General features: G+C 36.2%; 4 protein-coding genes and 4 non-coding genes across 12 annotated transcripts in view; 3 read left to right on the forward strand and 5 right to left on the reverse strand.

The window, feature by feature from the left end:
- Positions 1–4,665, reverse strand: part of LOC127423283 (forkhead box protein K2-like) — a 101,332-nt gene extending 96,667 nt beyond the window's left edge. For 4 of the 5 annotated variants that reach the window (XR_007894294.1, XM_051667456.1, XM_051667457.1 and 1 more), the window contains exons 1-5: positions 4,177–4,665; positions 2,951–3,145; positions 2,637–2,778; positions 1,001–1,147; positions 214–407 (exon numbers count right to left, since the gene is read on the reverse strand). Coding sequence is in view for 4 of the 5 variants with exons in the window: in XM_051667456.1 (XP_051523416.1) it covers positions 214–407; positions 1,001–1,147; positions 2,637–2,778; positions 2,951–3,145; positions 4,177–4,469 (971 nt within the window). In the remaining variant the exon portion in view is untranslated. Of the gene's footprint in view, positions 1–213; positions 408–1,000; positions 1,148–2,636; positions 2,779–2,950; positions 3,146–3,853 lie in introns of all 5 variants that reach the window. The other variant, XM_051667459.1, reaches the window with a different exon arrangement.
- Positions 4,666–5,413: 748 nt separating this feature from the next.
- Positions 5,414–13,922, reverse strand: LOC127423295 (WD repeat domain phosphoinositide-interacting protein 3-like). Its single transcript, XM_051667482.1, has 10 exons — positions 13,730–13,922; positions 12,529–12,603; positions 11,942–12,043; positions 11,279–11,366; positions 10,627–10,721; positions 9,733–9,923; positions 8,039–8,124; positions 7,853–7,954; positions 7,626–7,747; positions 5,414–7,377 (listed from the first exon to the last, which is right to left on the reverse strand). Exons 1-10 carry the CDS (start codon positions 13,794–13,796, stop codon positions 7,271–7,273), a joined length of 1,035 nt encoding a protein of 344 aa, XP_051523442.1. The 5' UTR covers positions 13,797–13,922; the 3' UTR covers positions 5,414–7,270.
- Positions 13,923–14,273: 351 nt separating this feature from the next.
- Positions 14,274–14,346, forward strand: trnar-ccu (transfer RNA arginine (anticodon CCU)). The gene has a single exon. It is a non-coding gene; the product is annotated as a tRNA-Arg (tRNA).
- A 1,696-nt stretch (positions 14,347–16,042) lies between these two features.
- trnaq-cug (transfer RNA glutamine (anticodon CUG)) lies at positions 16,043–16,114 on the forward strand. The gene has a single exon. It is a non-coding gene; the product is annotated as a tRNA-Gln (tRNA).
- Positions 16,115–16,123: 9 nt separating this feature from the next.
- mrpl58 (mitochondrial ribosomal protein L58) lies at positions 16,124–18,605 on the forward strand. The gene is made up of 6 exons (XM_051667492.1): positions 16,124–16,495; positions 16,609–16,636; positions 16,729–16,788; positions 17,062–17,144; positions 17,268–17,437; positions 17,532–18,605. The coding sequence occupies exons 1-6, from the start codon at positions 16,325–16,327 to the stop codon at positions 17,614–17,616; spliced, it is 597 nt and encodes a 198-aa protein (XP_051523452.1). The 5' UTR covers positions 16,124–16,324; the 3' UTR covers positions 17,617–18,605.
- Positions 18,606–18,914: 309 nt separating this feature from the next.
- trnam-cau (transfer RNA methionine (anticodon CAU)) lies at positions 18,915–18,986 on the reverse strand. Its single transcript has one exon. It is a non-coding gene; the product is annotated as a tRNA-Met (tRNA).
- A 153-nt stretch (positions 18,987–19,139) lies between these two features.
- trnar-ucg (transfer RNA arginine (anticodon UCG)) lies at positions 19,140–19,212 on the reverse strand. Its single transcript has one exon. It is a non-coding gene; the product is annotated as a tRNA-Arg (tRNA).
- Positions 19,213–21,141: 1,929 nt separating this feature from the next.
- Positions 21,142–26,594, reverse strand: si:ch1073-357b18.4 (uncharacterized protein LOC797129 homolog). Its single transcript, XM_051667481.1, has 4 exons — positions 26,143–26,594; positions 25,753–25,839; positions 25,278–25,558; positions 21,142–22,241 (listed from the first exon to the last, which is right to left on the reverse strand). Exons 1-4 carry the CDS (start codon positions 26,297–26,299, stop codon positions 21,630–21,632), a joined length of 1,137 nt encoding a protein of 378 aa, XP_051523441.1. The 5' UTR covers positions 26,300–26,594; the 3' UTR covers positions 21,142–21,629.
- Between the last annotated feature and the right edge of the window lie 1,346 nt (positions 26,595–27,940).

The raw sequence follows: 27,940 nt of genomic DNA on the forward strand, positions 1-27,940 counted from the left end.
ATAAAAGCATCTGCTTAATGACTAAATGTATCCAGATTAATGTGCATGTAGCCAGAGTTGGAACACCACAGATACTTGGCGACCTCCAGTGATTTAACAGCTGTATGTGTGAGCACCCTTTAAGATCTCAGAGTAGTTTAGGAATTATTCTATTTTTCAGTTACAACCAGCCCAGTAAAGGAGTTAAAAAAAAAAAAAATGTAAAAAAATCACCTTGATGAAAGGGGGCCAAGTGGAGTCCTGAAACAGGGCACACCACGTGGCCTGCGTTTGCGGAAAGCTTGTTCAATGAGTTTGCCCTCAGATGATGGGTCTATCCTCCAGAAAGAGCCTTTGCCTGGCTCCTCTTGAGATCTGGGCACTTTGATGAAATAACGATTTAAAGACAGATTATGGCGAATCGAGTTCTGAAAAAAGAAGAGATGATAAAAAATAATTACAAAAAAAGGTTAAGAGTTTGTGTGGCAACAGTTTTTGGAATGTCTAAGTTTAACTCTGCTTAATGACAAAGCATATTATAATACAGTCAATGTGTATTTCTACTTAAAGAACATGCCTGAGGATTTTAAGGTCATTGCAACTGGTTTAAAATTAAACTCTACTTGTCCCCATAGTGACTGTTTCAATGGCTCTCTAGCAGGCCTTCAAAGAATCAACGTGTGCAGAACTCTGCAGAATTGGAATGACCATCCACAAAGTTAACTACCCCCCCCCCCCCGTTTTTAATTTGTTAATGCTTTCAACTACTAATAGAGTGTAGCACATTTAAGCTCTGCTTAGCACATTTTACCATGTCTAAATCCATTCCACAGAATTCTGCAGAGCTTCCCCCAAAAAGAAAGAAAGAAAAAGTCTGCGGACTCCATCAGGGCTTGCTCTTGAGACAGAGGGTTCATCTCAACCAAATGCAATGCCACTGTAAAAAGACTAACATATTAAGTCACTCTAACATTTTAAAACTGTAAACATTGCACAAACAACAGAGTTGATTGACACTCACTTGCCAGCCCTTGTCTGCTGTCCTGTAATATGGATAATTCTTAGTAATGTGGGTATATATTCCATTCAGTGTTAGTTGTTTGTCCGGTGCCATTGTAATGGCCTGAACAATAAGCTGTGCATATGAGTAAGGAGGCTTGGAGTCATCCTATTCAAGAAAAAAATAAAAAAAAGAGCATTAAAATAGGTTACTGGATATTAAACTGTTGCAAATCAGTTTCAGATATTTTGTCCACACACTGAAAAACAAGACATCATTAAATCCACAAATGAATTATTCAGGCAAATTTGTGAATTGGTTCGACCGATGAATTGAAAACTAGGGATGCACTGACATTGTTTTTTGGGGCCGATACAGATAAAAAATAAAAAAAATAAACTATATGCCGATGCTGATGTTTTGCCACTTACCTTATTTTGCTCAGGATTTATGCTTTAAAAATTTACAAAGAGGTACAAAAGCTTTTTTATTTTTTAAACAATAAATAATTCCCATTGAACATGGATTGGATCTGTTGAACACATGACAGTCCAAAATTTTAAAGAGAGCCAGCTACAGTGAATAAGATTAATTGGAGATAAAAAGATAAGACTAAAAATAAATACATAAATATCATAGCATGATGCCTGATATGATATTTTGTACTTCTAAAACCTTTTTGCACTTCTGTTTTGCAGTTCTTGTTTTTTGAACTCACATTTTACATGCATGTACTGTATATGATAGAACATTACAAATTCATATTACGCATATGTTTGGTAATTCCATAAAAATGTCAACCACATTATGGAAAAAAAGTTGACCAAAAAGGAACAAAACACCCTTTTAAATTCTATAGTGGTGTAATGGATAATGCCGTCCACACCGCTAGAGGGCGCCACTTGCTACTGAAATGCATTCTATATTTTAACGCAGTCTTTTAAGGTTTAGTAATCATGCAAGACCATTTTGCGATTTTAATCAGAACTAAATAAATCGTGCAGCCTTAATGGATACAATACCAATGTCTCAGAAGTCAAAAGTGAGTCAGTGTTTTGGATGGTTTACCTCATCATGTATAGTAAAGTGCTGCTTTCACAACACAAATGTCTGTAACGCCGTTTTTTTCTCAATGTGAGAATGAGAAAGAATAAAAATAAAACATTACATAATATTAGGAGTGCCAACCCTTCTACATTTTTTGGCTATGATTATTTTTGGATTGTGCATTTGAATTCAAATAGTTTTTACAAAGTGTGATAATGAATTATGAATGAACCATCGGTTTTTCAAATAGGCATTTTCATGAAAATTTGATTAAAGTTTTAATTTGGTCAATAATTGGCCAATATATATTGGCGGCAGATACATCAGTGCATCCTTATCAAAAACACGCCACTCAAAACACTAGCAAGCTAGTTTTACACTACATAAGAGGAAAATCCAGCCAATTAAATATTTTAGAGCAGAGCATAACTAGAAAAAATTATATTCACTATAGAAATTTCCATGACTCCTTAGATTTTATATATTTCCATGAATTATTCAGGTCTGACAAACAATTTTACAATTTCCTGATATTTTCAGGTTTTCAATGACTGTGGGAACCCTGTCATATTCAGATTTGCAATAAGCCAGCTGCCAAAATGTCTCATACCTTTGGACTGTCGCCTCCCGAAGCTTCCTTGTCATTTTCAGATTGAGAGTTTTCATTGATGAGATCAGCTGTGAGACCGCGACCCATCCTGTAACTGGACAGCCCTGCCCCTCTGGGACTAGACGGACATGAGTTGGCAGCACTGGGGGAAAAAAATGACAAAGACATTTTAGGAATGTCCATTACCCAATAACAAACAAGCTGGTTTCAAAAAATCTAATGGCTGTTTGGCATAGAAGACATTCAATATTAAATTATGACACAAAAGATGTTCAATATTAAGAGACAAAAAGGTGAAGTAGAAAGTAGCTTACCTGATTGTACCTGTTGGAGAAGGGAGCGGACTCATTAGGTGGGCAATGTTGTCTGGAATGTTGATCGTCAGCGGCGAAATCTGGGGTTGGACCGCCTTCACAGGAGACTCTGGGGCGTTCCTGCGGTCTCTCTTGTCGCTGGACAGGGCAGTGAATGTAATTTTGATATTTGTGCTAGGAAATCTAAAAGTGCACCTACAAAGGGGAAGTAACAAGAGATAAAATTTTAACCTTGAGTCAACATATCGGAGATGACAAATTGTAAAACAAATTGTTGGATATCATAATTTACTGTATCAAAATCGTAATTAAAAACAGCAAGCACACAACAGAACTTGGGCTATAAATGGACACTAGTATGACCTGATTACATGACAAATAGGCCAATATTGTATTAATCATAGAGATGTATTAGAACCTCTGCCTACCCTTGAACACAATGACCTCACTGCGAGTTCATGCCCGAATGGTGTTTTTAATTTACATTTGGTTTCATTACATACATAAAGCACACAAGTGAAGTGCTCAGCTGTAAACGTCTCTGCTAATTTCAAACTGAGTGGAATTAACAACTCAATCTTTATGGATTGGGGTGTAAATCATTTGACACGGGTCCACCCATCTGCAGCAATAATAAAAAGGCACACATGGTGCATCTCCTCCATAAAGATGGAATAATTATGAAAATAAACATGAAAATAGTGATATCTTACTACCATGTATGTTCATAATGCATGTAACTACAGCTTCCAACAAAAATGCAATAAAAATTAAATTACATTTTTGCATTATATATAGACACTTTTTTCATAATCACCGATTAGTTAGCATTAAATATCAATTACATTCTATTATCACTACCTTTTCCAATTCTCTCATTAAATTATTGGGTGCAGCACATACCTTGATTTCATCAATTTGTTAGACAAAAACACTACAAAAAAAAATACATCAGGGTCTGGAGTCAAGGCCGACATGCACCGAAAACACACATTGACCAGTGTATTTGTTGTGTAAACAGACCGAGGTGAATGGTTAGCTGACGAGCTAATCAAAGGTTGCTGTGTTAGCTGGCAACATTAGACGTGCGTCGAGTTGCGGTTGTCATAATCAGCACGTGCTGCCTCGCGAAACAAAACAAATACAGCGCGCGATCATTGCAAACGCATTTACGCGCGTGCATCGCCCCTCGTGCTGGATTTTCCTACCAACAACCGTGATCTTACATGCGGGGAAGCTGGAGAGGAGGAGCCCCTCGTCTTTGAAACACCCCGTCCACGAACACCCCGTTTTTGCCGAGGCATCGAAGGTAGAAATCTCCGCTGCCCGTTCCGTCCTCCCCGGCGGAGAAAATCTCGAGGTGCCTCCGTGAAATGAAGCTCGAGTGGCCCATGCTGACGTCCACGGAGCCTTGTGACGAATTCCGACCGATGGTGACCGAGCGCTTCTTCATCAGATACTCGAATTCTCGGCCCTCGAGCCGGGCGACAACCGACCCTGACATCCCGCTCACCGCCATCTTTTTACAAATATTTTTCTTGATGTAAATGTGAGACTATCGAAATGAAGGAGCAGGCTGTTTTTTTGTCGGTCGGGCTGCCTGATTGCACAATTTAGTGGGGGAGGTCGAATCAAAGGATGAGGAAAAAAATACGAAAGAACGTGCCAGTCCAGGGACAGCGGCTCCAACCCACAGCCGCAACAGAGAGAGAATGAGAAAAGAAGAAATTCTACTAAACAAACCGAGGAGGCGGGGCTTGGATGACTGACAGTGCCAGCGGCCAATGGCTCATCGCCTTAGGAAGGAAAATATGCAATACACCAATGAGCAGTGAGAAGAATGAGCATGATTTTCTTACAGGTTGGTTGCACTGTAGGCTGGTTGACACGCATGTAATTGGTGTGTTGAGAGCAAAGTACTTTTAAGGCAAGTCGGTCCACTTGGCGGCCATCTTTGGAACGTACAGCTCCTATTTACTTAAATGGTGAAAGACCGAAATTTCCAAAACGCTTGGTGAAGATTACGATCAAAAAACATTTCAAATCAGCAGTAAAATCTTAACAACAATGGCGTCATAAATTGTGCTGCTTTTTTCTCAGATCACACTAAAACAATATTTTTCAGGCTTGTTCAGCTAATGCGCATGCGCATTCTCGAGTTGAACGACCGGCGATATCTGTATTTATAAGGTGATTGGCTCTTTTACAGGTAAGGCGGGACTTCCTTCTCAACATCCGCCATAATGTGCGTTCCAATTTCTTCCATTAAATTTAATACCAGTGCTCCGTCTCGGTATAAATGGTCTCTGGATGAAAGAGACGAATTGGTGATAGTAAACAGTTTGGATAGCGATACTGTTAACTCTGTGTTGAGTTTCGCGTGTTTTGGGGAGGGGGGAGGTGGGGTGTAACCTGATGTGGTTGACTTTAATGAAAAGAGACCTCAGTCAAGAAATGTCCATTCGTTATTGTACAATCATCTTTTAATTTGTCACATGATACTGATTTCTGTGGGCATCCCCTCAGGCCACACAATCAGAGCATATGTAACACCATATTCATGAAATTAATCATAAGCATAATTACTTGCATATTATTAATGACAAAAGCATCAAAAGAGTAACAAAACAGCTTACAGATATATTTCAAAGAACAGTTATAAGAATTAAGACACAATAAAAAATACTTAATGTTCTAGTGATAAGACTGGGCACTTTGGTAGAATTTTAGTGCATTAGTCTTTCAAAGAAATATTAATGTGACATACTATATTAAGTGCTAATTCTAGCTGTTAAACAAGAGAATAAATCAGTCATAAATGTGTTCTTTGTTAAATATTTCGGGTTCAATACAGCTCAATCGACATCATTTGTGGCATGTTGATTACCACAAAAAATTTTTTTCACTTGTCTGTCACAGTGAGGCACTTACAATGGAAGTGAATGGGGCCAATATTTGGAGGGTTTAAAGACAGAAATCTGAAGCTTATAATCTTATAAAAGCACTTACATTAATTCTTCTGTTAAAACTCACGTATTATTTTACCTGTAAAGTTGTCATTTTTACATTCATTTTAGGGTTTGTTGACATTGTATCGTCATATAACTTTACACAGAAAATGGTTTAAAAAGTGATTTATTCACACTAAAATCACTTTAACACATATATTGTTTGTCTTGTGGCTATACTTTTGAAACGGTGACTATTTTAATGTTTATGGATTGGCCCCCGTTCACTTCCATTGTAAGTGCCTCACTGTAACCCAGATTTTTGGAAATAGCCATAGAAGCTGGCATGGCGTTAAAAACAAACAAACAACAAACCCAGACTTTTGCTTTTTTTAAAGTCAAAATAATGTTTTGTATTAATCAACATTAAGCCACAAATGCTGTCGATTGAGCTCAACTTGTATTGAACCCAGAACATTTCTTTAAAATAGTATTCCATTTACACCCAAACTATTACAGTAATTCCCGATTCATTTGGGATGCTGTATGCACACAAAAACATGGGGTTTTAGAGTTATGCTACAATTAAGAGCTTAAATGTGGACTTTTTATGACAATCAAATTCTTAAGTCCTCCACATGGCCAAATTTGTTGTGTATATATTTTGTGTTTCTAATGTGATAGCACAGTGGCTGAAGCAAAAAATTTATATAGCTCTTAAATTCCAACAAATACCTGCAAAAAAACTAAAATAAAGAATATTGCAGTACATGAAATGAGCACATATTTATACCATAAAATGTTGTTTTTGTTATACTAGTCCATACACTGTCTACATAGTTACATAATTTTCTGCAGTAACTTGTGTACTTGAGCGAGTAAAACAATATCTAACACTACCAAATAGTTTGTAAATATATACATGTATACACCCACCTCTCGTCTTAATTACACAGGCACTCCCTATATTAGGTTTTGTTAGCGGACAAAGATGATCTCTCTTGCTATCTATCCAAGGACATTCAAACCTTTAAAAATCCAATAGAAGAGATTTAAAAAAAAAAAAACAACAACAAAAAAAACAATGGTTGTCCTTTAAAAAAAAAAAAAGGTTTTCCTCTTCTCACTCCACAGAATGAGTGAGTAGTCACAGTTTTTTAACCTGCTCTCTGCTTGTTCATAGAAATGTCTCTTTTGGTTTGAATCAAGAGAGAATTTAATGTTTATTTTGATCTCTCCTCCACATCGATTACATGGTGATCTCCAAAAAGTGAGTCTGTCATATGAATGCCATTTGAGTTCTCTGACATCCTTCAAGCTTGGAGATGTCAAGAAATAAACTGAATCTCATAAAATGAAGTAGTGTCTATGCTCAGATGTTCTCGTCTGTCATTTCCAAGAACTGTGCATAAACATCCCTTGAGCACTCCCCTTTTTGGTTGAACAGAAACTTGTAGTAGCTGCCGTCAGCACAAATAGCTTGGAGAGGGAGAGAATGAGTTGATGGAAAAGTTACTGGAATTCAAATTCCAGTCAGTAAACAGTTAACGCAGTTCTGTTTGTCATATTAGTAATTAATTGTTTACTTATTCACAATGCATGCATATCATAGTCTTATAAATAAAATGCCAAACTAGATCTTTTGTTTTTAAAACAGTTACAATACCACCACAAAGTAGCCAATAATTAACCACATGCCATCACAACAATAAGCTTAACAGCTCTACCTATAACAGCATTGGGTTCTGTTCCAAAGGCACAGACACAGGGTGAACCAGATGGGACTTGGAACTTGGAGAAACTCCATTTGGAGCTGAAATACTTGGGGAGGAAACTGGCTGATGCCAAGCTGTGGTATAAGAGGGTTTGAGAGACATATGTGCAGGACATTTATAAAGGTTGTAAACAATGCTTGCATTAAAATAGATTGCAGTGGGAAGATTTCTACACAAACCTGGATTGCTTGTTCATTTTTGGATCCTCTGCAGCAAATATGTGAACTGTTCCATGATCACTTGATACACAGATAAGAGATGCATCCTGGTTGAAATTGATGCTGAAAGAAATATACACTATTAAAAATAGACACATAGAAACCTCTACGGTAACAAAATTGGACAGTATGCATGTAATGGATCACCAGTATATGTTGGCAGTTTGTGATCCTCTTCTTAGCTCCTGAATAAGTTGACCTGCTGAGGTGTCAAATATTCTGATCAGGGTCCCCTAAAGAGAGAGAGAGAAAAATAATACATTTTCTAAATTATCCAATCACTAACAATCAATTATCCATTTTATTTAACAGGTAGCACTAGAATAATCAAAGAGTGAATCCAGTGACATAATTATGAATTTTGAATGTAATATGTTGTGCAGTTTAGGTCAATTTTTGGCATAATGTCAACACACTAAACAAATAAAAATTTCAGTGTTGTGGTTCACCCAAAAAGGAAATTTCTATCATAACTGACTGGCCCTCATGTTGTTTCAAACCCATTTGACTTTCTGTCTTATGTAGAACACAAAAGGAAACTTTATTGAATATCCCGGTCCATCTTTTCGATACAATGGCAGCTGATAGTGACTCACATTAAAGCTTTAAAAAAGGACCAAGTATCATAGGAGTAGTCCATGTGGCTCGTGCTTCATATTCCAAGTTTACAGAAGGCATATGTTTTAGTTAGAAACAACTAGGCATGTCATAAAATGTCAATATAATGATTATTGGTCGGCATGTTAATCAATATATTTTTGAAGCATCGATATATTAACATTAGCCGACATTTAAATTAGAAGCCTAATTTGCATGCTCTCCAGTTCACGCAGTTGGCCTTGTTTACTGTAGTCTGCCATAAGTGTCGGGAGACCACAAGATTATATAACATTTACTAAGAAGCGGTCAAGGCACAGGTATCACACACAGGACACATTGATGCGGTGCAGGTGGCAGTTGTGGATATAGTCACCATACACACAAATGTTATGAAGGTTTTTGTACTTCAAGTATGAAAAAAAGTGGCAATGATGAGCAACTTCTCTGTATGTTGCACTGAATAGATTTCATTCAGGCTGTCAAACCACAGAAAGATGTACTTGTAACTGAAAATACATTGTTTAGGCTATATGGAAGATACATATGCACAATACATCATCCAGTGATGGCAAGAGTAAATAATCTTTGTACTTTGATGGTGATTTGCAAGCGGAGATATGTGGCGCTGCAAAATTTTGATCAGCCTCCGGAGACGGCGAGCAGCAGTGTGTACCTTTGTAAAAAATAACTGTTTCAAATTTTAGAATGCGCCTTGTCCACAAGACGCATCCGGTGTGCGACCCCCTTTAATTTACCCTGCCACTCACACTTTACCAAAGTTGTGTTGAGAAAAATGTCTGAAGAGACAAAGACTATTGTGCAACGAGCAGCCCTATTTATATCTGGAAAGAATTATGACATATATCATTAATCATCTGGAACATTTTCTGATTGTCAGTGTGTGAAAAAGGCATTGATCCCAAGCCTAGACACAACACAAAATGTAAGCAATATTTCAGTGAAAATCTTGACATCCATTGGCCATTCATGAGAGCTTTGAGAGACACTAAAACATTAACATGCTTTTATGATACTTTTGGGTCCTTTAATCATTAAAGTGAGTTACTATCTACTGCCATTGCATTAGAACTGGGGATAAAGCTGGGATATTCATTAACAATTCTCCTTTTGTGTTCTGCTTAAGAAAGTCATACAGGTTTGAAACAACATTAGGGTGAGTAAATGATTTTTGGGTTTTACACATTTATATGAAAAAAATCATCACTGCCGCATGAGCTCACTTTTTCAGATGCTGTAGCTATCCGCGTGCCCTGAAGGTTTAGAGCGATGCAGCACAGAGCACCCTCATGGGCAGGAATATCAACAGGAGGTTTCTCTGTGTTGGCCAGGTCTACTATCTGAACATGTCCAGAGTGAGTGGCTGGGAATGCTAGCAATGAATTGTTACTGTTTGGGCACAAGACACACAAACCTGCAGAGATAATCAAAAAGATGGGTAAGAATATGTTTTTATATCTATCTCTTCTGTAAATTAACACTGTTTATTTAAACTGTACTTCTGTACAATTCAGATTGACATACACTACCGGTCAAAAGTTTTGAAACACTTACTCATTCTTTATTATAATTTTTTTCACATTTTAGAATAATAGTAAAGTCATTAAAACTATGGGATAAAATAAATGGAACTATGGGAATTATGTTGTGATTAAACAAAATCCAAAATAAATCAAAACTGTGTTATATTTTAGCATCTTCAAAGTAGTCACCCTTTGTCTAGAATTTGCAGATATGTACTCTTGACATTTTCTCAACCAACTTCTTGAGGTATCACCCTGGGATGATTTTTAAACATTATTGAAGGAGTTCCCATCTATGTTGGGCACTTATTGGCTGCTTTTCTTTATTATTTGGTCCAAGTCATCAATTTCAAAAACGTAATTAAATTTTAGTTTTATAATGAAATAAATTAATATGGTGGCACAATTAAATTTTTGTCTACAAAACTAATTTCAAACATTTAAGCATACGCCTTCAGATCAAAAGATTTTTAAGATCATGAGAAACATTTCAGTCAAGTGTTTCAAAACTTTTGAGCGGTAGTGTATGTGGTTCAGTATATTAAACAATGCATGAATCGCTACTATACTTTGTGAATGAGGTGTACAGCCTACCTTTAGGGTTATAGCACGTTTCAAAGACATGTAGCTGATGAGGATTATGAGTAAATGTAAAGACTTTAATCATGGAATCCAGGACCACAACAATTCTGGAACCACAAAACACACAATATTTATTTAGCGATTTTCTTTCTGGATACTTTGGGAACTTACACTTAATTATCGCTTGCTTTTGCAGTTGTTCTCTTATGTTTTCCCTAATAAATATACAGGCTAAGATTAACTGAAAGACTGCAATATTTACATATAATTTTAAGGATTTGACTCATTTAAAGACACATTAATATTTTTCAGAGCATATTTTAGCTTGCAGGTTTGATTTAAAGATAGCGAAAGTAACCTGTTTTTATGGCTATAACGTGTCTACATTTGCCAATATTTAATGAAGTTGCACAAGCTCTGTATTCAGCAGCCATTTGTGATGTGATGTGACTCAATTTTGTATCTTTTCAGTCTAAATGATTCTGACATCAATAACACTGAAACTAAAGCATGCTGACAATTCATATGCTGAAAGATTATCTACAAATAAAATGAATCAGTTATTTGCATATCAGTACGACATTCTAACAAACATCATACCAAATATAATACCCAAATTTCAATTAAAGAAAACAAGAACATACATGAGAGTGAATTAAAATACCTGTCACGTCGAAGCTTAACAGCTTTGACCTCAGTGGAAAACTCAATCTCTATCACAGTCTTTTTCTTCAGGTCATCCCAAATCATCACTTACACAAAGAAGGGAAAAACGCAAAAATATGTTTTTAACCGTTTACTTGAATATTAGAACTGTCTTTTAAGCCAGTTCAAAATGTACCTACTGATTTCAAACATTCATTGGTACATGCACTCAACAGTCTTTTTAAAATATGACCCACATGTACATGTGTCGCTTTATAGACCTTTTTCACAGCAGTACCATCTTTGATTTTTGACGGGAATGACAACAAGGCTGTGAGGGATAGACGTACAGTCTCTTCAATGGGTTGTACTGCAGTTTAAAGTGTTTTTGGTTCGTTCCGCAGACAAAACATTGAAAAAACATATTTTCAAGAACATCCAGTAGACAAAAACCTACAGACAACATGAGTTGTGGAAAATCAGATTTGATCTAGGAGCTTTTTACAGCTTTATACCGTGTGTGCCACTGAAGAGATGGTAAGTCTATCCCTCACAGCCACGTTGTCATTCCCATTAAATATCAAAGACGGCTCTGCTCTGAATAAGGACTATTCACGTCTTATTTTATGCTTAATTATGCAATAAAGCCATTTAGCAACTGCTGTCTCAAAAGAAAATATACCTTTATTGGGAGGGTACTTGGGTTTTTTTCCTCCTCCAACAAGCGCAAGATAATTGCATCGAAAAAGCATCTCCACGTGACTGATTCCTCCCTCAAGAAACTCTGAGAGCAAAGAGAACAATTAATGAGAGTCAATAGCTCCAGAAATAAAACAAGCACAAAGATTGGCTCTGAATGGTAAATGAATGATGCATTTGTTGCAAAATGCTATTCCTTACAGCTTCTAAAAGAGATGACATGAATTTGAAGGGACTTCTGCGGATATAATTACTCCCTTTCCACTAATAACAAGATCTGCAGACCATCTGAATGTGCTAAAACACTATGTATTCATACCCAAATAACTTTTGCATATACCTAACCAGACACAATTGGATGATTTTCCAAGTGTATTTGTATCTGAGGAAGTTAGAAACTTCCATATATTGTTATTTTGAACTTTCTTATTTGGAGTGTTGTCACATTGCACTGTGCCTGCGACACTGGCCAGTCTGTACTTACTAGTACATATAAATAATTGCAGATAACATTGAGAAATTATACCCGAGCCGCAATATCAAACATACTTGAGAAAATAGGAGGCTCACCTTGTTTTTCCTTTTCTTTAAGAGGGTCTGTGTTATACACCCTGAATCCATTTTCCATTCCACATGCAAAACATCCTGATGGGAGAAAGGGGTATTTTTAAGGGAAACCATGTACTGAATAAAAATGACCCCTTTTATGTTCTAGAGGTATACAGCTTCACCTGTATGAGGACAGTCCTGGAGACTGGTAGATAAACCATACTCACGTTAATGCTTGTGGATGCCAATATAATACCCACCACAATCCTGTATGTCTTCATTATTTTCCATTAAAATATGAATTTATCAGAATCAAATTTACTTGCACTTCAAAGGAAGCTGACACATGAAACAAATACAGTGCATTTAGGGGGAAAGGTAGCTAAATCCTAGTGAAGAAAGAATATTTTTGTTATATATAATGTTGAGGTGGACTCAGTTGATGATCAAGGTGCAACAGCACTTTTAGTAGTGTTGTTCAATTATTAATGTTCTTTACATCCGGTTATGATTCTGAATTCAATATGGGCAAATACAATATGTACCTTGAACTATGCAACTGCATAAATCCTGTTTAAACCCGTTAACTATCCTATCATCATTATAGTTAATGTTATTTGGCTATTCGTCATAAATGCTGTTTACAAATACAATTAATTGAGCCGATTTGTTACATTGTGGTACAGTTATTACTACAATTATCTACTTGCAAGTAGAATGCGTCATAAAGTGTTATTTCAGTTGATTCATAATGCAAATGCACAGATTTATCTCTTTGCCAGCTTAAAAAAGACACACCAAACCACCAGTAATGGAGCAATCTAGCGTTAGCAGTTAGCTTAGCTAAGTCAAGGTTTATTTGATAATATGGTGAAATATTGTAGCTATTCTAACAACGTTACATTTAATATTCCATCAAGAAGTTGTTAATAAACTAAACTAAATAAATAAAAACAGTACAAAACAGCCATGCTGACACCAGCTCTTAAAACACTCATGTGTCTTCATCTTTGTGGCTAACCAGCTGTGAAAACTTGCTAAGTAAAAACATGTTCATAAAGTTAACCATATCTTACAACTAAACGCATCTACGTAAAATACAGATTATTTATTTAATATGTAGTATAAATGACAGTTATCTGGCGTCTATGATTCATAACAGTAACAAAGTATCAGAGTGATGTTAGCTTACTTTCTAGCTAGCTAAGTGTAAACATCTTACCGTGATCCTGGTTAAATCCAGAATAAAGTAATCCATTACCGTGGGGATTGGATGGTAATAAATTCATAGTGCTCGGTGTTATTTGACCAATCTAAATGGAAAGAGTATAACTCTAACAAAGCGACAGCATTCCTCCAGCCACCTATAAGGGCTAAAGTTGGCAGGCTAATGCTTGGTACATGGGTTTTAATATCATGACCGTTTCTCCTGTCAGGAAATGAAGTTGGCAGAGCGCCTCTCGTGACCACACACAGACTGCGTTTGCAGTTATCTCATTCCATAACCCCGATTTTCATGCTTTAGATGGTTTAAGCAAGATCTTCACATTTGAAACCGCTATGTCGGTATTTTAAATTTAGCACTTTCTGTGCTTCCGTGCTAAAAACACAAATATGCGTCATATTTGTTTGAGAAGTCGTATTTATTTGGGGGAGTAAAATATATTATAAACAATGTTAAAATACCACATAAGATAAAGTAACTTGACGATTCTCATTTTTTGTTGTATTGAAGTAAAGTATTCGTGAAGTATTAAACCGATATAGCCCCAGTGGCCTAATGGATAAGGCACTGGCCTCCTAAGCCAGGGATTGTGGGTTCGAGTCCCATCTGGGGTGGAATTTGTTTTTCATTAATTAATGCGTATGTTGTTTGTGTACTACATATTGTATTTGCCTAACTATTAAGACGCATTTCTGATTTCACGTAGCACCCAATTTATTGTAGTATGTGGAGTATAGTACATCATAAAGTTGAGATCAACCATAGAACTTTTATAATTATTCTAAGGAGTATAATACAGAAATTGTCCTGCAAGTGCAATTTTCCCTTTCACTTCTGACCAATCGCTCCCATATAATGCATACCATTTATCAAACATGTATATAGCGTTCAATACAAGTTAAGCTCAGTCAACAGCATTTGTGGCATATGTTGACACCACAAAAAAAAAAAAAAAAAAAAAAATTGCCTCGTCCCTCCTTTTCTTAAAATATAAATAAATAAAAATATCGAGGATACACTAAAGCACTTACAATGGAAGTGAATGGGGCCAATTTTTGAAAGGTGTAAAGACATAAATGTGAAGCTTATACTTTTATAAAAGCACACATTAATTCTTCTGTTAAAACCTATTGTGTTAAGCTGTAAAGTTGTTTACATTTTTAAACATTATTTAAAGTTTTTCCTGTCATATTAGGGTTTACGGTGTTACATCGTCATGGCAACAAAATTGTAAAATTGGATATAACTTTACCAGAAAATGTTAGTAAACTATTTTATCACACTAAAATCATGTTAACATGCATATTGTTTATATCTTGTGGTTATACTTTTAAAACAGTGAGTATTTTAATGTTTACAGATTTACCCCATTTACTTCCATTGTAAGTACCTCACTGGAACCCAGATTATTTTTTACTTATTTTTTGTTTTAAGAAAAGGAGGGTCAAAAAATAGTGGTAAGCAACATTATGCAGCAAATGCTGTCGATTGATCTTAAAGGATTATTTCACTCAAAAATAAAAATTCAGTCATTGTTTACTCAGCCCTGTGTTGTTATAACCCTATAAGACTTTCTTTCTTTTTCTTACCACAAAGGGAGAAACGACATTGGGGCGTTCAAGCGAAAACCCATTCTGTTTATTTAAAAACAGGTCCTCCACAGTGATAGTGACAACAGAAAACAACACAGATGCACACAAAACAGAGAACAGAACTGAGGCTGAGCATAGAAATACATAAATTCTTCGACTACAAACTCTTCTGACACGTTTATTAAGTTCTGTTCTCTGTTTTGTGTGCATTTGTGTTGTTTTCTGTTGTCACTATCACCGTTTTTTAGATAAACAGAATGAGTTTTCGCTTGAACTCCCCAATGTCGCGAGGGGCCTGTGTGATATGCCATATCATGAACGTGCACAAGAGATCAACAGTCAGTGAACATTTTCACTAAATAATACATAAGATGTCGTTTTGTTTCACACCAAACCTTCTCATATGATTTCATAACAATTATGAGTCACATGGAATAATTTATTAGACTTATGAATTATAGTTTTGCGTTCTTTTGAAGCTTGAAGAGGTGGTCACCATAAACTGCCATTGTCTGACATCAGTGAGCACAATATTATTTTCACAATTTCTCCCTTTGTGTTAAAAAATAAAAAAGAAAGAAAGTCATATGGGGTTATAACAACACAGGACTGAGTAAACAATGACTTAATTTTAAGGTGAACTACCACTTTAACATGTACTGGCCCACGTGCTGTGACTTGTTTAAATACTACTTTTTTGACTTCCTTTATGCATAACGGTTCCATGGTGTAACGGTTAGCACTCTGGACTCTGAATCCAGCGATCCGAGTTCAAATCTCGGTGGAACCTTCTTATTGCTTGATTAAACCAGAATATGTTAGCACAACTGGAAGCATACTTAAGCAAATATAACTAACCAGCATCAATTACCTTCGTGTTATCAATGACTAACATAACGAGGAGGAATTATTTAAAACAAACGGCATAAATACAGCGTTGCTTTTGTCTCAAATACCCGGATGCTTTGCACGCGCACGTCAATAGTACTTCAGTTGCAACATGGCGGCCTCCATGCTGACAAGTTTATGTTTCTTTCAGTTTACCAAGCTAACATGTTCGAGGGATGTGTACCGTCGTTTGGTAACCGTATTTCATAATGACAAAATGCGAGCGAGGCGTTGTATTGGCTATAGTCATTCGCACATGTATACAACCTCACATTTTACACAGGTGAAACACTTTCTTTTTTAAAAGGCATACAATTCTGTATTCCAGCTATGTGATTATTGTCAGTGTGCAATGTGATCCCAATGCTTATGTAAACAAGTCTTATTTCGTGTCAGAACGATCGGCTTTCACGCATCCCAGTCGGTAAGTGGCATACAAGATGTTCAGGATGATGTATTATGATAACTGATACACTGCAGCTAGCCAGTAGATACTGAAACTCTGTCCACTTCCAGATAAACTGAAGATAACATATAGTCGGAGCAGTGGACCAGGTGGTCAACATGTCAACAAGGGTAATATTATAATGATGTTGTGTCCAGCACTAGTGTATTTAAGCAGTCTGAAGATATATTGCATACGTAATTGTTTATAGATCAAGCTTATAGTGTTGTGTAGGATCTACCTAAAGTAACATAAATGTGGTCAATAATGCAGCATTCTGGTCAAACTTGGTTTCAACAATTCTAAGTTACATTAAAGTGTACATTATGTACATTCTGTTCATTGCATTAAGCAGCAAAGGAGGTCTGTAAATTAAGTCAATGTATATTATTATTCCACTGCAGTCAGTACAAAGGCAGAGGTCCGTTTCCACGTTCAAACAGCTGAGTGGATTCCAGAAGAAGTAAGGAGAGAGATTCTCTTGAAGGTAAGAGTAACGTCTTCAATCAGTGCTATAATGAAATACGCACTACTTCAAAATGAATGTGTGACTGTCAGTATTTATCTGTGTAGTATACAATGCTCAAATCATTAACACTCCTGTCAACAGAATAAAACTCGTGTAAACAAAGCAGGAGAGTTAATTGTGACTTCAGAGATTAGCAGAAGCCAGCAGAGAAACCTGGAAGACTGCATTCAGAAGATCTCAGAAATTATTACTGAGGCTAGTCAGCGGCCTCCAGAGCCATCTGCTGAGGATATCGCCCTGAGGGCTCATAGGTAAGAATGTGTAAAGCAGAACTTTATCATTACAGATTTTTTTAAATGTAATGTTGTGTCACATGCATTCCATAAATGTCTATTATTTGTCCAGGTTGGAGAAAAGAAATTTGGAACGACTTAAACAGAAGAAGATACATGCTACAACAAAACATGCAAGACGAGTTGACTTTGACTGATCCATTAACATTAATGTTTCTTCACAGGGGAATTCCATATATAAACTTTTTTAGAAACTGTCAAATGAAACATTGCAAAAGTACAAAAGTGGTGTTTTCTTTTGCTGTACATAATGCATATAGGTAAGTGTGGCCTTCAAGCCCACCAAAATTAGACATGTTTTCAGACAATTTTATTTATTTTTACAGAAACACATGGATAAAATTGAATATTAATCTATCATTTGAGAATATATTAAACTCTCTTCCATATGTCAATTTCTGTCATTTTTAAAATCTAAAATAAAAATATATAATCAAATATGTGAAATGTCTGACACTGGGGACATTGTCTGATTAATTGATAAAATATTTATGTTTTTAATTGTTTCAGCTGGGAAAACAACCAATTAATTGTATAATACCATTTAACATTTATAACAACAAAATGATGAATTCTTTAACATATAAAATACATCTTGTGCTTTTGCATCCTTTTGATACATTAAAGTCTCGTCTTGTGTTCCGTGAAAGGAATAAAGTCATAGGTAGACTTGGGACATATGAGGTAAATGTTGCAGTTACTCTCACAGTAACTGGAGATGTTTGTGTGTGTGTGTAGTTCTAGGTAAAATAAGAAAAAGCATTCAGAAGTAATAACATTACTATTGGAATTAGCAGAAATAAATATAAACCATCAAGATACTGCAAATCATGTTATTCTTACATTACACCAACTAAAATGTGACAGCAAAGTATATTATCTGCAATTATTTGCTGTATGAACATAATTATATCATATGCATGTAATTGCATATTGTCCTGAGATGAATAGAATTGACAGCAGTACAAAGTAACTTCAACTAAAATATATTGTTAATATATATGGAATAATATTATGCATTCTTCATAGATCTCTCATATAGGAACTATGCTGCAAATATGGAAATAAAAAATTTCAAATGACACATTAAATGCAGAATTCAACTATTGTAATGAAGATTAAAATAATAAAAGTTACAGCACTTACTGGTGTATGAACTAAACTCTTTCTTAATTACTCAAACATGCAAGATAAGGCACTTATGTCTCTGCAGGTGCAATATTACCGCTTCTTCAGAATAAAAAACATTATTATTCAAAAGGATATCACTGCTTTTACCTCATCCACCAGGAGGCGCTCGGATCAAACTGTTAAAAAAAAAAAATAGAGAAAAACTTTTACTACATAGTGTACCAGAGAAGCTAATCAATTTATTTTTTTTCCACAATTTTGGATGCAGCATTTTCACAAATAAGTTGCAAGTAAATAATAAATTTAGCAGAGGATGGTTTCGATCCATCGACCTCTGGGTTATGGGCCCAGCACGCTTCCGCTGCGCCACTCTGCTATGAAAGCATTGCTGGTTGTTTAAATTAAAGTCTCTCAGAGACTGATTTTTGAGCGTTGGAACACAACGAGATATTAATGTTTAATAATTAAATACCACGTTGTGTCTTGCTACAATGCAATATCCACGTGTTTAAAATATAAAATAAATTTACGACCACGAAGGGACTCGAACCCTCAATCTTCTGATCCGAAGTCAGACGCCTTATCCATTAGGCCACGCGGTCATATAGAGAATATAGGACAGCATTTTATAGAAACAGCTGTTTGGGTTTTATAATGGGGGTTTTAAAGTTCTGTGGTAAACATTACTTGACGATATGTAGACGTTTTTTTCCTACAACGTATATTACTCACAAACGTGAATTTTGAAGCCGGACTGAATTAAATACTTTTTTTAAGGTATGAAAGTGTGTAATTTATGTTGTAGAAAAAAACGTCCACGTATCATTAAGTAATGTTTACCACATACTTTATTTTTCTCATAAGTTCAAAACCCCCATTATAAAAACCCCTAGGGAACCCATGGCGGCGGGTTCGCCTACAAATTGACGTCACGATTGAACAGCTCTATCGGTGACTAGAACAAGATGATGGCTATTTTAGTTGACAGTTAAATGAACATTGTATATTTTTCCCTGAGCAAGGATGAACATTTTCAACAGCTTTTTTGTAGACAAGGCTTTAAGGTGTGTCAGAAAATGTGACGTTTTTAGTAAAATATTTTAGAGAAATATTTACTGGATTCAAACTAAACAGTGTCACAAATAGCCCCTACATATGTGTTTTCTTTGGAAACATTTTAAAACATCTTGCCATTTACATCAATGCAATGTTTTACTTATATGCCTTTATGTAATTATAGCTTCAGTTCCTATCAGATAGACCTTTCACCTGCCTTCAGTGAGTAGAGTTCAGCAAGCAAAAAACACCTAAATAGGCACCTACGATTTCACAATGAAGAAAAGCCTTTCTGGTGCCTTTAGTGTTAAATTAGTTTGGCATGGATGGAGAATTTAAAACACCTAAGAGCACCTAAAAAGACACCTGAGAATGTATTCAATTGTGAAGCCTTATTTGTGTTCTATTTGTGGAAATGGTTTCTCGCTGCTGGACTCTTTTAGAAGGCACCAGAAAATATATACCATTGAGAAAGTTTATATGTGCTTTGAGTGGGGGAAGTTGTCACAGTGAGCAAAGTTCATATTTCAAATACATAGTTTGATGTCTAAATAAACCAAAATATGTAATTTTCTCTCAACAGATACAGTAATTTACTGAAAATACCTGTTATAGTATAGTTTGTGCTTGCTTAATAACGGAAATATAGGGAGGTGATAGAATTTGGTTCAAATTAGCTGAACCAAAAAATGGAAATTCTCTCATCATTTACTCAGCCTCATGCCATCCCAGATGTGTGACTATCCTCTGCAGAACGTATAAGAATATTTCAGCTCTGTAGGTCCATATAATGCAAGTGAATGGGTGCCAAAATTTGGAGGCTCCTAAAAATACATAAAGGCAGCATAAAAGTACTCCATGTGACTCCAGTGGTTAAATCCATGTCTTCAGAAGGGATACGTGTGGCAGTGTGGGTGAGAAACAGATCAATATTTAAGTCAATTTTTGTTAGAAATTCTTCTCCCTACCTAGTAGCAGCGTATGCATGAAGAATGTGAATCATCAAAAACAAAAGAAGAATGTGAAAGTAAAAGTTAAAGTGGAGATTGACTGGGCAGGGAGAAGAATTTATAGTAAAAATGGTCTTAAATATTGATTTGTTTCTATCCCACACCTATCATATCGCTTCTGAAGACAATGATTTAACCACTAAAGAAAGGAAGTCATACACATCCGGGATGGCATATGGGTGAGTAAATGATGAGAGAATTTACATTTTTGGGTGAACTAACCCTTTAATTCAGAAAACGGTTTTACTGTGAAATGCTACGCTTTTTGTTAGGTTGCATTTTGTTTAGGTTGGGGTGTAGGAATAGTAGCCTACTAAATTAATTGCCCATGGGAGCATTTTGTCAAACAATGGCATAAATCACTCTAATATATCTCCATCTTATATCTCCACATCCTAAATGTTGTTAGTCTAGAAGTCGAAAGGTGATGCGTAGAGAATTAAAGATAAGTTCTTGCACTGAAATCATAATGAATGGCCATAGGTGTTAGAAGCATACCTAGTTTTAATACTGTCATGTGCTGCAAACAATAAATCAAATACAATTTAATGCTCCATTTAAAAAAAAATATATCTCTAAAATAATTAAAGAAAAAAATCTTTGTATATAATTCTCCGTACACCCATTCTTGCCGCATACCCTATTACTAACACACATCCAACAGACAGAAAAGCCATAATAAAAACGGTTACTTAAATTACGAGGCTCTGACATGAAAAATATACTGTTAATAAGTTAAAGATGCCATATAATGACATAAATGTTTACATTTTACATCACTTTTAGCCTTCTGAATAGGCAAGAGGATCTCAAATCAATAATCATACTTTGATTCTTCTTAACCATACCATTAAGCAACAAGACCATACTAACAACATACTATTTAAACATTTGAAAATTAAATCAAATTCAGTGAAAAAGTAATTTTAGTAAAAACTGTTATTCTCTCTTCCTTAGTGCTTATCAGCTAGTCTCTGGAGTAGAGCAATAATGGTATCTTGCTTGGATGAGATCAACTCCAATGCAGTTGCCATCCGTCCCATTGCATCAACCATGCTGCGTGCAGTTTTTTCCTTGCGCCGCTCACGTGCATCTATCTTGCGCTGACGTTGCTCCTCTAAGCAGGTACGCTCTTCTTGACTAGTGAGGAAATTTCGGAGAAGTAATGTACGTTCCTCACCATGCTGCTGAGCTACACGGGTGCCCATTGAGTTGAGCCGAAGATGCCTTAATCTCCGTTTCAGTGGCTGACGACTTCCCAATGGAGCTGGCTTGGGTGAGATGGAGGGCAAAGGTGAGTCTGTGCTACAAGATGGACTGGGGTTTAATTTAGGGGTGACTTTGCACAGCACTGGGGAAGTCACCAGTGTAGGGATCTGTGAAGAGGATGTGATAATGCCGGTGGGAAGCAGACATGGGGTGGTCATTGCAGCCACTGGAACACTGTTAGATGGACAATCCTCTGACTTTACAGCTGCTTTAGCTGTACTTGCAAATCCAACAAGTGTGGCTGAAGCAGGGCCTCTCTGAACATATTTTGTCTTGCCTAATATATTATCCATCATCTGGGATGGGAAAAAAAACAGAGAACATGGAAGATTATTCTATAAAGCAACATTTTTCCACAATCATCACTTGAATTTGTTTTTTATGTCCATGATGTTCCTAATATCAGTATTGTTGTAAGGGTAGGCTACACAAAATGTTTCCTGTTCAGTGATTTACAGGGGGGGAAAAAAACAACAAAAAAAACTTTTGAAGTGAAGCTGACTATTTAGGCATTTGAGAGGTATTCCCATAAAGAGAAAGTGTTTGAGACTCTAACATTATTGCTGGCACAATTTAAATCCAACATTGCATGTGTAAAAAAAGTCTGGGATAATTTTCATTTTTGGGTGAACTATCTCATCATTTACTCACCCTCATGCCATCCCACATGTGTATGACTTTCTTTCTTTTGCAGAACACAAACGATGATTTTTAGAAGAATATCTCAGCCCTGTAGGTCCATATAATGGTGGCCAGAATTTTGAAGCTCCAAAAGCACATAAAGGCAGCATAAAAGTAATCCATAAGACTCCAGTGGTTAAATCCATATTTTCAGAAGCGATATGATAGGTGTGGGTGAGAAACAGATCAATATTTAAGTCCTTTTTTACTGTAAATTCTCCTCCCTACCCAGTAGGTGGTGATATGCACAAAACTTGTGAATCGCCAAAAACAAAAGAAGAAGAATGTGGAACTGAAAGTGAAGATATATAGTAAAAAAGGACTTTGAGTAAAAAAGAATATTGATCTGTTTCTCACCCACACTAATCATGCTTCTGAAGATATGAATTTAACCACTGGAGTTTTATGGATTACTTTTATGATGCCTTAATGTGCTTTTGGAGCTGTTGGCGTTCCAGCCACCATTCGTTTGCATTGTATGGACCTAGAGAGCTCAGATATTTTTCTAAAAATCTTCATTTGTGTTCTGTAGAAGAAAGTAAGTCATACACATCTGGGATGGCATGAGGGTGAGTAAATGAGGAGATAATTTTAAATTTTGGGTAAACTTTTCCTTTAAAGCCTTTTTGTTTACATTTATAAATGACAGTAAACTGTTTTTCTATTTTCATCAGAATGATTTGGCACACAGCTCATATTGGAAAAGAGACAGACATTCTATTTAAGTTATTTAATAATCACTGCAAACACCCCACAATGTTAGTCTTGATGTTAGGGTAGGCTATACAACATTTTTCTTGTTCTGTCATTCACAGAAAAAAAATTGCCCATTTAGGCAATTAAGAGGTATGTCTATCCATCTTATTTTTCAGCAAAACTAGGGCGCCACCATTATCAATTTTGAATGTGGACCACTTCCAGTATAAGCCATTTCCAGCTATTTTAGCGATACAAAAATACTACATTATGCTGCTTTATATTACAGGCTGGCAATAAATGTCGACATATTATTATCATTAATTATGATTTTCATAAACTCATTGGTTTTGAGCACATATAGTTTTACCGTTTATCGCATTTTGCCATCGTTTAATCACACAGTTGCACTGGCAGAATGAATGAAATCAGGCGCTGACACAGACAGTCCTGGGTGCCATCTGACATGCCTCCACAGACTTTACACAACCAGCAGAGAGAAGAAAGATGCCGGGAAAATGCTGCTTCAACTTCCTTTGCACCAAAACTGCATCTTGTTTCATCTTGGCAAAATAATAAATGCATTTTACTCTCCATTCTTATCAGAGAGCATTCTCAATTTCTTAGCGGTGTATAGTAAATAGACACGCAGATCACGTATTCAGCATGGCTTATGAAACATCGCCTTTGGAAATAAATAAAGGCTTCATCGGAGGTATGCAAGTACACATAAACGGAGGTTTACATGGAGACAAGAAACACTGTATCATCACGATCTCGGTGAAGAAGCAGATCTTATTACCATCTCTTCATTACAACACACAGCAACAAGTGAATGATTTACTTACTCTTTTACTTTAAATGCTGATGTTAGAAAATTATCCGACATTGGCACATAATTTTGCTGTACATCCTGTGATTGTGTGATAGTTTATAAGCCTAGATCACTAACTCTGGTATTATAACCTTAGTTATTTACACTGCGGTCAATGACAGCGCAACTTTCTCACATTTGCCGGAAATGCAGCCACTGCTTACTTCCGTTTTGAAAAATAAGGTGGATAGAGCGCAACAGTGCCCGCCCACTTTTAAAGCCGTCTGGGTTCCAGAAGTATTTTCCCCATTCATTTCTTCCATAGACTTTTTATAAAATCCTTCATAAAAGAGTTGTAACCCATGAAACAAAGCAACCAGCACCAAGGAGAATCACAACATCACAAACTTTGTTTTAAGGCAAAAAAGTAGTTGAAAATCGGATATAAAGACAAAGGTACAGGACTGTGTACTCACCGTCTTTCATGAGGGCACAGACTACAATCCCATGAAGCATTGTGAATGATGTCATTGAATAAAAAATGATGGGAATATCTAAAACTATTGATATTAGGTTGTTGATTATAAGTATAGAATCAATATATTTTACGTTTATCGCAAAATATTCCAATATGTACAAATATATAAGTAGTTTCAGGGTGAAGGGAGACGTCCTTCACAGTGCATCATGGGAGTGGGTGGTCGCTCAGAGGCACGTTTCGTTGGCCGCGGTTCTCCGATTGGTGGATCTTTCTCTGCTGTACCATGGGTAGTGTAGTTGTTTACCATGAATTCCGCTATCAAACATGATTTTAAAACAATTAAGTTGAAAAAACGCAGACGAATGGCTTCAACTGCAGTATACCATGGATGAACAACCTTGTAGCTCAAGGTCTGTCTTTAAAGGTTTATAAGTTATCGCTGAAAATCAATTCGTCTATGGGATGAATTACTGGGATTTTTACTTCCAGAACCAGACTGCTGCACTCTATAAAGGGTGGGTGTTTTAGACTTACGACACTTCAATGACAAATTCATTCAGTAGAACATTTTAATTTTAGGCACCCCAGCAATGTGATTAAAACATGACTGAATTATCAAGAATTGAATCTTATATAATCTGCCCAAATATTCTTACATACTTCAAAGTACTCCCATGAGGTCTTTGTCTGGCCCCCGCATAATGAGCTGCGATCCTTAACCCTCTTGTATGTAACAATGAGGTTATTCCATTTGCGCCGAATCTTCTCCACAGGTAAAGAGTGACCATGACTCTCCAGTTCTTTTTGAACGCTCTGGAAGAGAAGTGAACGCTCTCGAGAGCTATAAACATCCCAGCACCTATGCATCGCTTCAATGAGGTGCACAATTGCACCATGGGTGAACTCAGATGATGTGGAAACTGCCTCAGTCCCTCGACCACCTGTGAATTTTGTGGACATTTAAGAAATTACAATTCACCATTGTTACAAAACAAAAACACAGTTTCATCTTATTATGCCATGTGAACATTACAATCAGAACATTATCTGGAGAAACAACTGTCATTTCAAAATAACAGAGAGTTTTGCAGTCAGTAGTAAGTGAATTGGGGCAATTCTCATATACCATACTCACCATGAGGGACATTATTGTCTCTGTTGTTAAATATTGATGATGATGATGATGATGATGATGAAAAAGCACTGCTAACACTGATGGGATCTGTGATAAGTACAGAAAGATGCTGCAGATTAATTCTCAGAACTTGACATACATCTTGAAATATTAAAGCTACTGCAGCTGTAAATTAAATAAACATACATACATATATATACATACATATATATATATATATATATATATATATATATATATATATATATATATATATATAAAGAGTTTGCATTACACACAGTTTAGTCCCATCACCATACTGCCAGTGACAGTAATTTGGGGGTCTAGGATAGAATAAACCTTTATTGCATTTTATTAGAGCTCTTGATGGAAGCAATCAATGACACTCACAGAGCAAAACAGGAGTTGGGGCCTCGAGCTGCTCGCCTTGCTGTGATGCTCGTGCAGAAGATAAGCTTGCAGTCGAGTCGGTTGCAGATGTGAGGTCATCGCATAACGACATGCAACTACCTGCAGACGACTCATTCCTAAGATGTGTGCCCATCATCACACTACGCCTCAGGACCAATCGAAGCTTGCATGAAATAAATTGGACTGGCAAGAGGTTAGCCTTTACTGACGCAGACACGCTAAACCTTGAGAAGTAACCCGGTTGCTAAAGTTTCACAACTTTCGCGAGCAGATATCCGTCAAATCCTGCTCAGATTTTAACTATCATCTGTATACAAGAACGAAATGTGTAAAGACATTTGTAAACTGTTTGATCAATGCATTCCGAACGACGCTTTGTAAAGATTTTGCACTAAGTGTAATGGCTGCGCTGCTCGTATTGCAACTGCGCAACTCTGCTGCGTATGCGTGAAATGCCATTGGTTACTAGTCGCATGCGTCACACCAGTCTCTGCGCCCTCGCAGACGTACGTCGCAGACACTACGGGCGAATCCAATCGGAAGTGATCGTCCCTATGCCCTACTCACTACAAAGGACAAATCTCTTGATGTGGGCTCTCTAAAGAGAGCAGGGCACTACAGTTTGAATGCACCCTTCACTAAAAGTCCTGTAAAAGGGCCCTTTGTGAAAAAATAAATAAACTTTCTTTCTTTTGTTTTGAAAGACTCTTCGAGTGGCGTCCCTTTCCCGAAGTGCCTTTCAAGGGCGCAAAAATGCCGTTTGGATAACGCCTTACATTCACCAATGTTAGGATATACAGGACTATTTTCAAACCAAATTGCAAATTGTATTTGCAGTTTGCAGTTGCATTTTCTATTTTGGACACAAACGTACAAAGTCTGCCAATTTTAAATTGCAAATGGACTTTGCAATTTCATTTCATATGTCTTAAGAGTTATGATCCTGTCATATTGAAAAAGCAATATTAACTACCCCATTTGCTATTTCAATTCCTCTGCGTCCCGTATGGAGCCTGCCAATATTCAAATGGAATCACAATTCCCATTGCACTTGCATTTCTGATGCCTTACAGAGACACTTGTCAACCAGTTTTGGGGGTGGGCGTTTATACTGTTTTAAATTTTTAAATTTTTAATCTTTATTATTATTATTATTATTATTTTATTAAAAGACGAAATCAGTACAAATAAAAAGGCATTCACTTTACAATCAGCATAGACAATTTACAATGGAGGGCTCTGCACAAAACAGTATATAAAATTAAATGAAACAGAAAAAAATAAAAAATAAATGACGGTGGGCACTGCCAGGTTTTTATAACAAATTATATTAAAACAAATATCTCCAATAATTTCAAAGCTTTTTTACTTTTTATTATTTTCAGGGCATATGTATATAGTTTTAATTCATTCATAAATACTAGGAAAAGTGGGGGAGATTTGAAAAATCTGCATTTATGGATGAAGGTTTTGGCCAATATGATAACATTATTTATCAGAAAAGCCAATAAACAATCTTTTTCATGTGTACCATATATTATATTTTTAAAAGTGAATGTAATATCAATCACAGCTTTTTCTAATAACCAATTCTGCACTCTTTTCCAAAATGTAACAGAATAGTTACATAAAAATACACACTGGCAGCCAAAAGTTTGGAATAATGTACAGATTTTGCAGTTTTGGAAGGAAATTGGTACTTTTATTCACCAAAGTGGCATTCAACTGATCACAAAGTACAGGTGCATCTCAATAAATTAGAATGTCGTGGAAAAGT

This window comes from Myxocyprinus asiaticus, chromosome 32 (genome assembly GCF_019703515.2).
Source record: "Myxocyprinus asiaticus isolate MX2 ecotype Aquarium Trade chromosome 32, UBuf_Myxa_2, whole genome shotgun sequence".
NCBI lineage: Eukaryota > Metazoa > Chordata > Actinopteri > Cypriniformes > Catostomidae > Myxocyprinus > Myxocyprinus asiaticus.

What these genes read in the sequence shown, in the direction of transcription:
- LOC127423295 (XM_051667482.1), bottom strand. Translation starts at nt 13,796, where the DNA reads ATGAATTTATTACCATCCAATCCCCACGGTAATGGATTACTTTATTCT. An exon ending in GTTAAGCTTCGACGTGACAG is followed by an intron (nt 10,722 to 11,278) that starts GTATTTTAATTC and finishes TTGTGGTTCCAG; the next exon opens with AATTGTTGTGGTCCTGGATT. An exon ending in AAAATGAACAAGCAATCCAG is followed by an intron (nt 7,748 to 7,852) that starts GTTTGTGTAGAA and finishes CTTATACCACAG; the next exon opens with CTTGGCATCAGCCAGTTTCC.
- mrpl58 (XM_051667492.1), top strand. Translation starts at nt 16,325, where the DNA reads ATGGCGGCCTCCATGCTGACAAGTTTATGTTTCTTTCAGTTTACCAAG. An exon ending in GCTTTCACGCATCCCAGTCG is followed by an intron (nt 16,637 to 16,728) that starts GTAAGTGGCATA and finishes GTCCACTTCCAG; the next exon opens with ATAAACTGAAGATAACATAT. An exon ending in TGGTCAACATGTCAACAAGG is followed by an intron (nt 16,789 to 17,061) that starts GTAATATTATAA and finishes ATTCCACTGCAG; the next exon opens with TCAGTACAAAGGCAGAGGTC.
- si:ch1073-357b18.4 (XM_051667481.1), bottom strand. Translation starts at nt 26,299, where the DNA reads ATGATGGGCACACATCTTAGGAATGAGTCGTCTGCAGGTAGTTGCATG. An exon ending in CCCAACTCCTGTTTTGCTCT is followed by an intron (nt 25,840 to 26,142) that starts GTGAGTGTCATT and finishes TACTTATCACAG; the next exon opens with ATCCCATCAGTGTTAGCAGT. An exon ending in AGACAATAATGTCCCTCATG is followed by an intron (nt 25,559 to 25,752) that starts GTGAGTATGGTA and finishes CAAAATTCACAG; the next exon opens with GTGGTCGAGGGACTGAGGCA.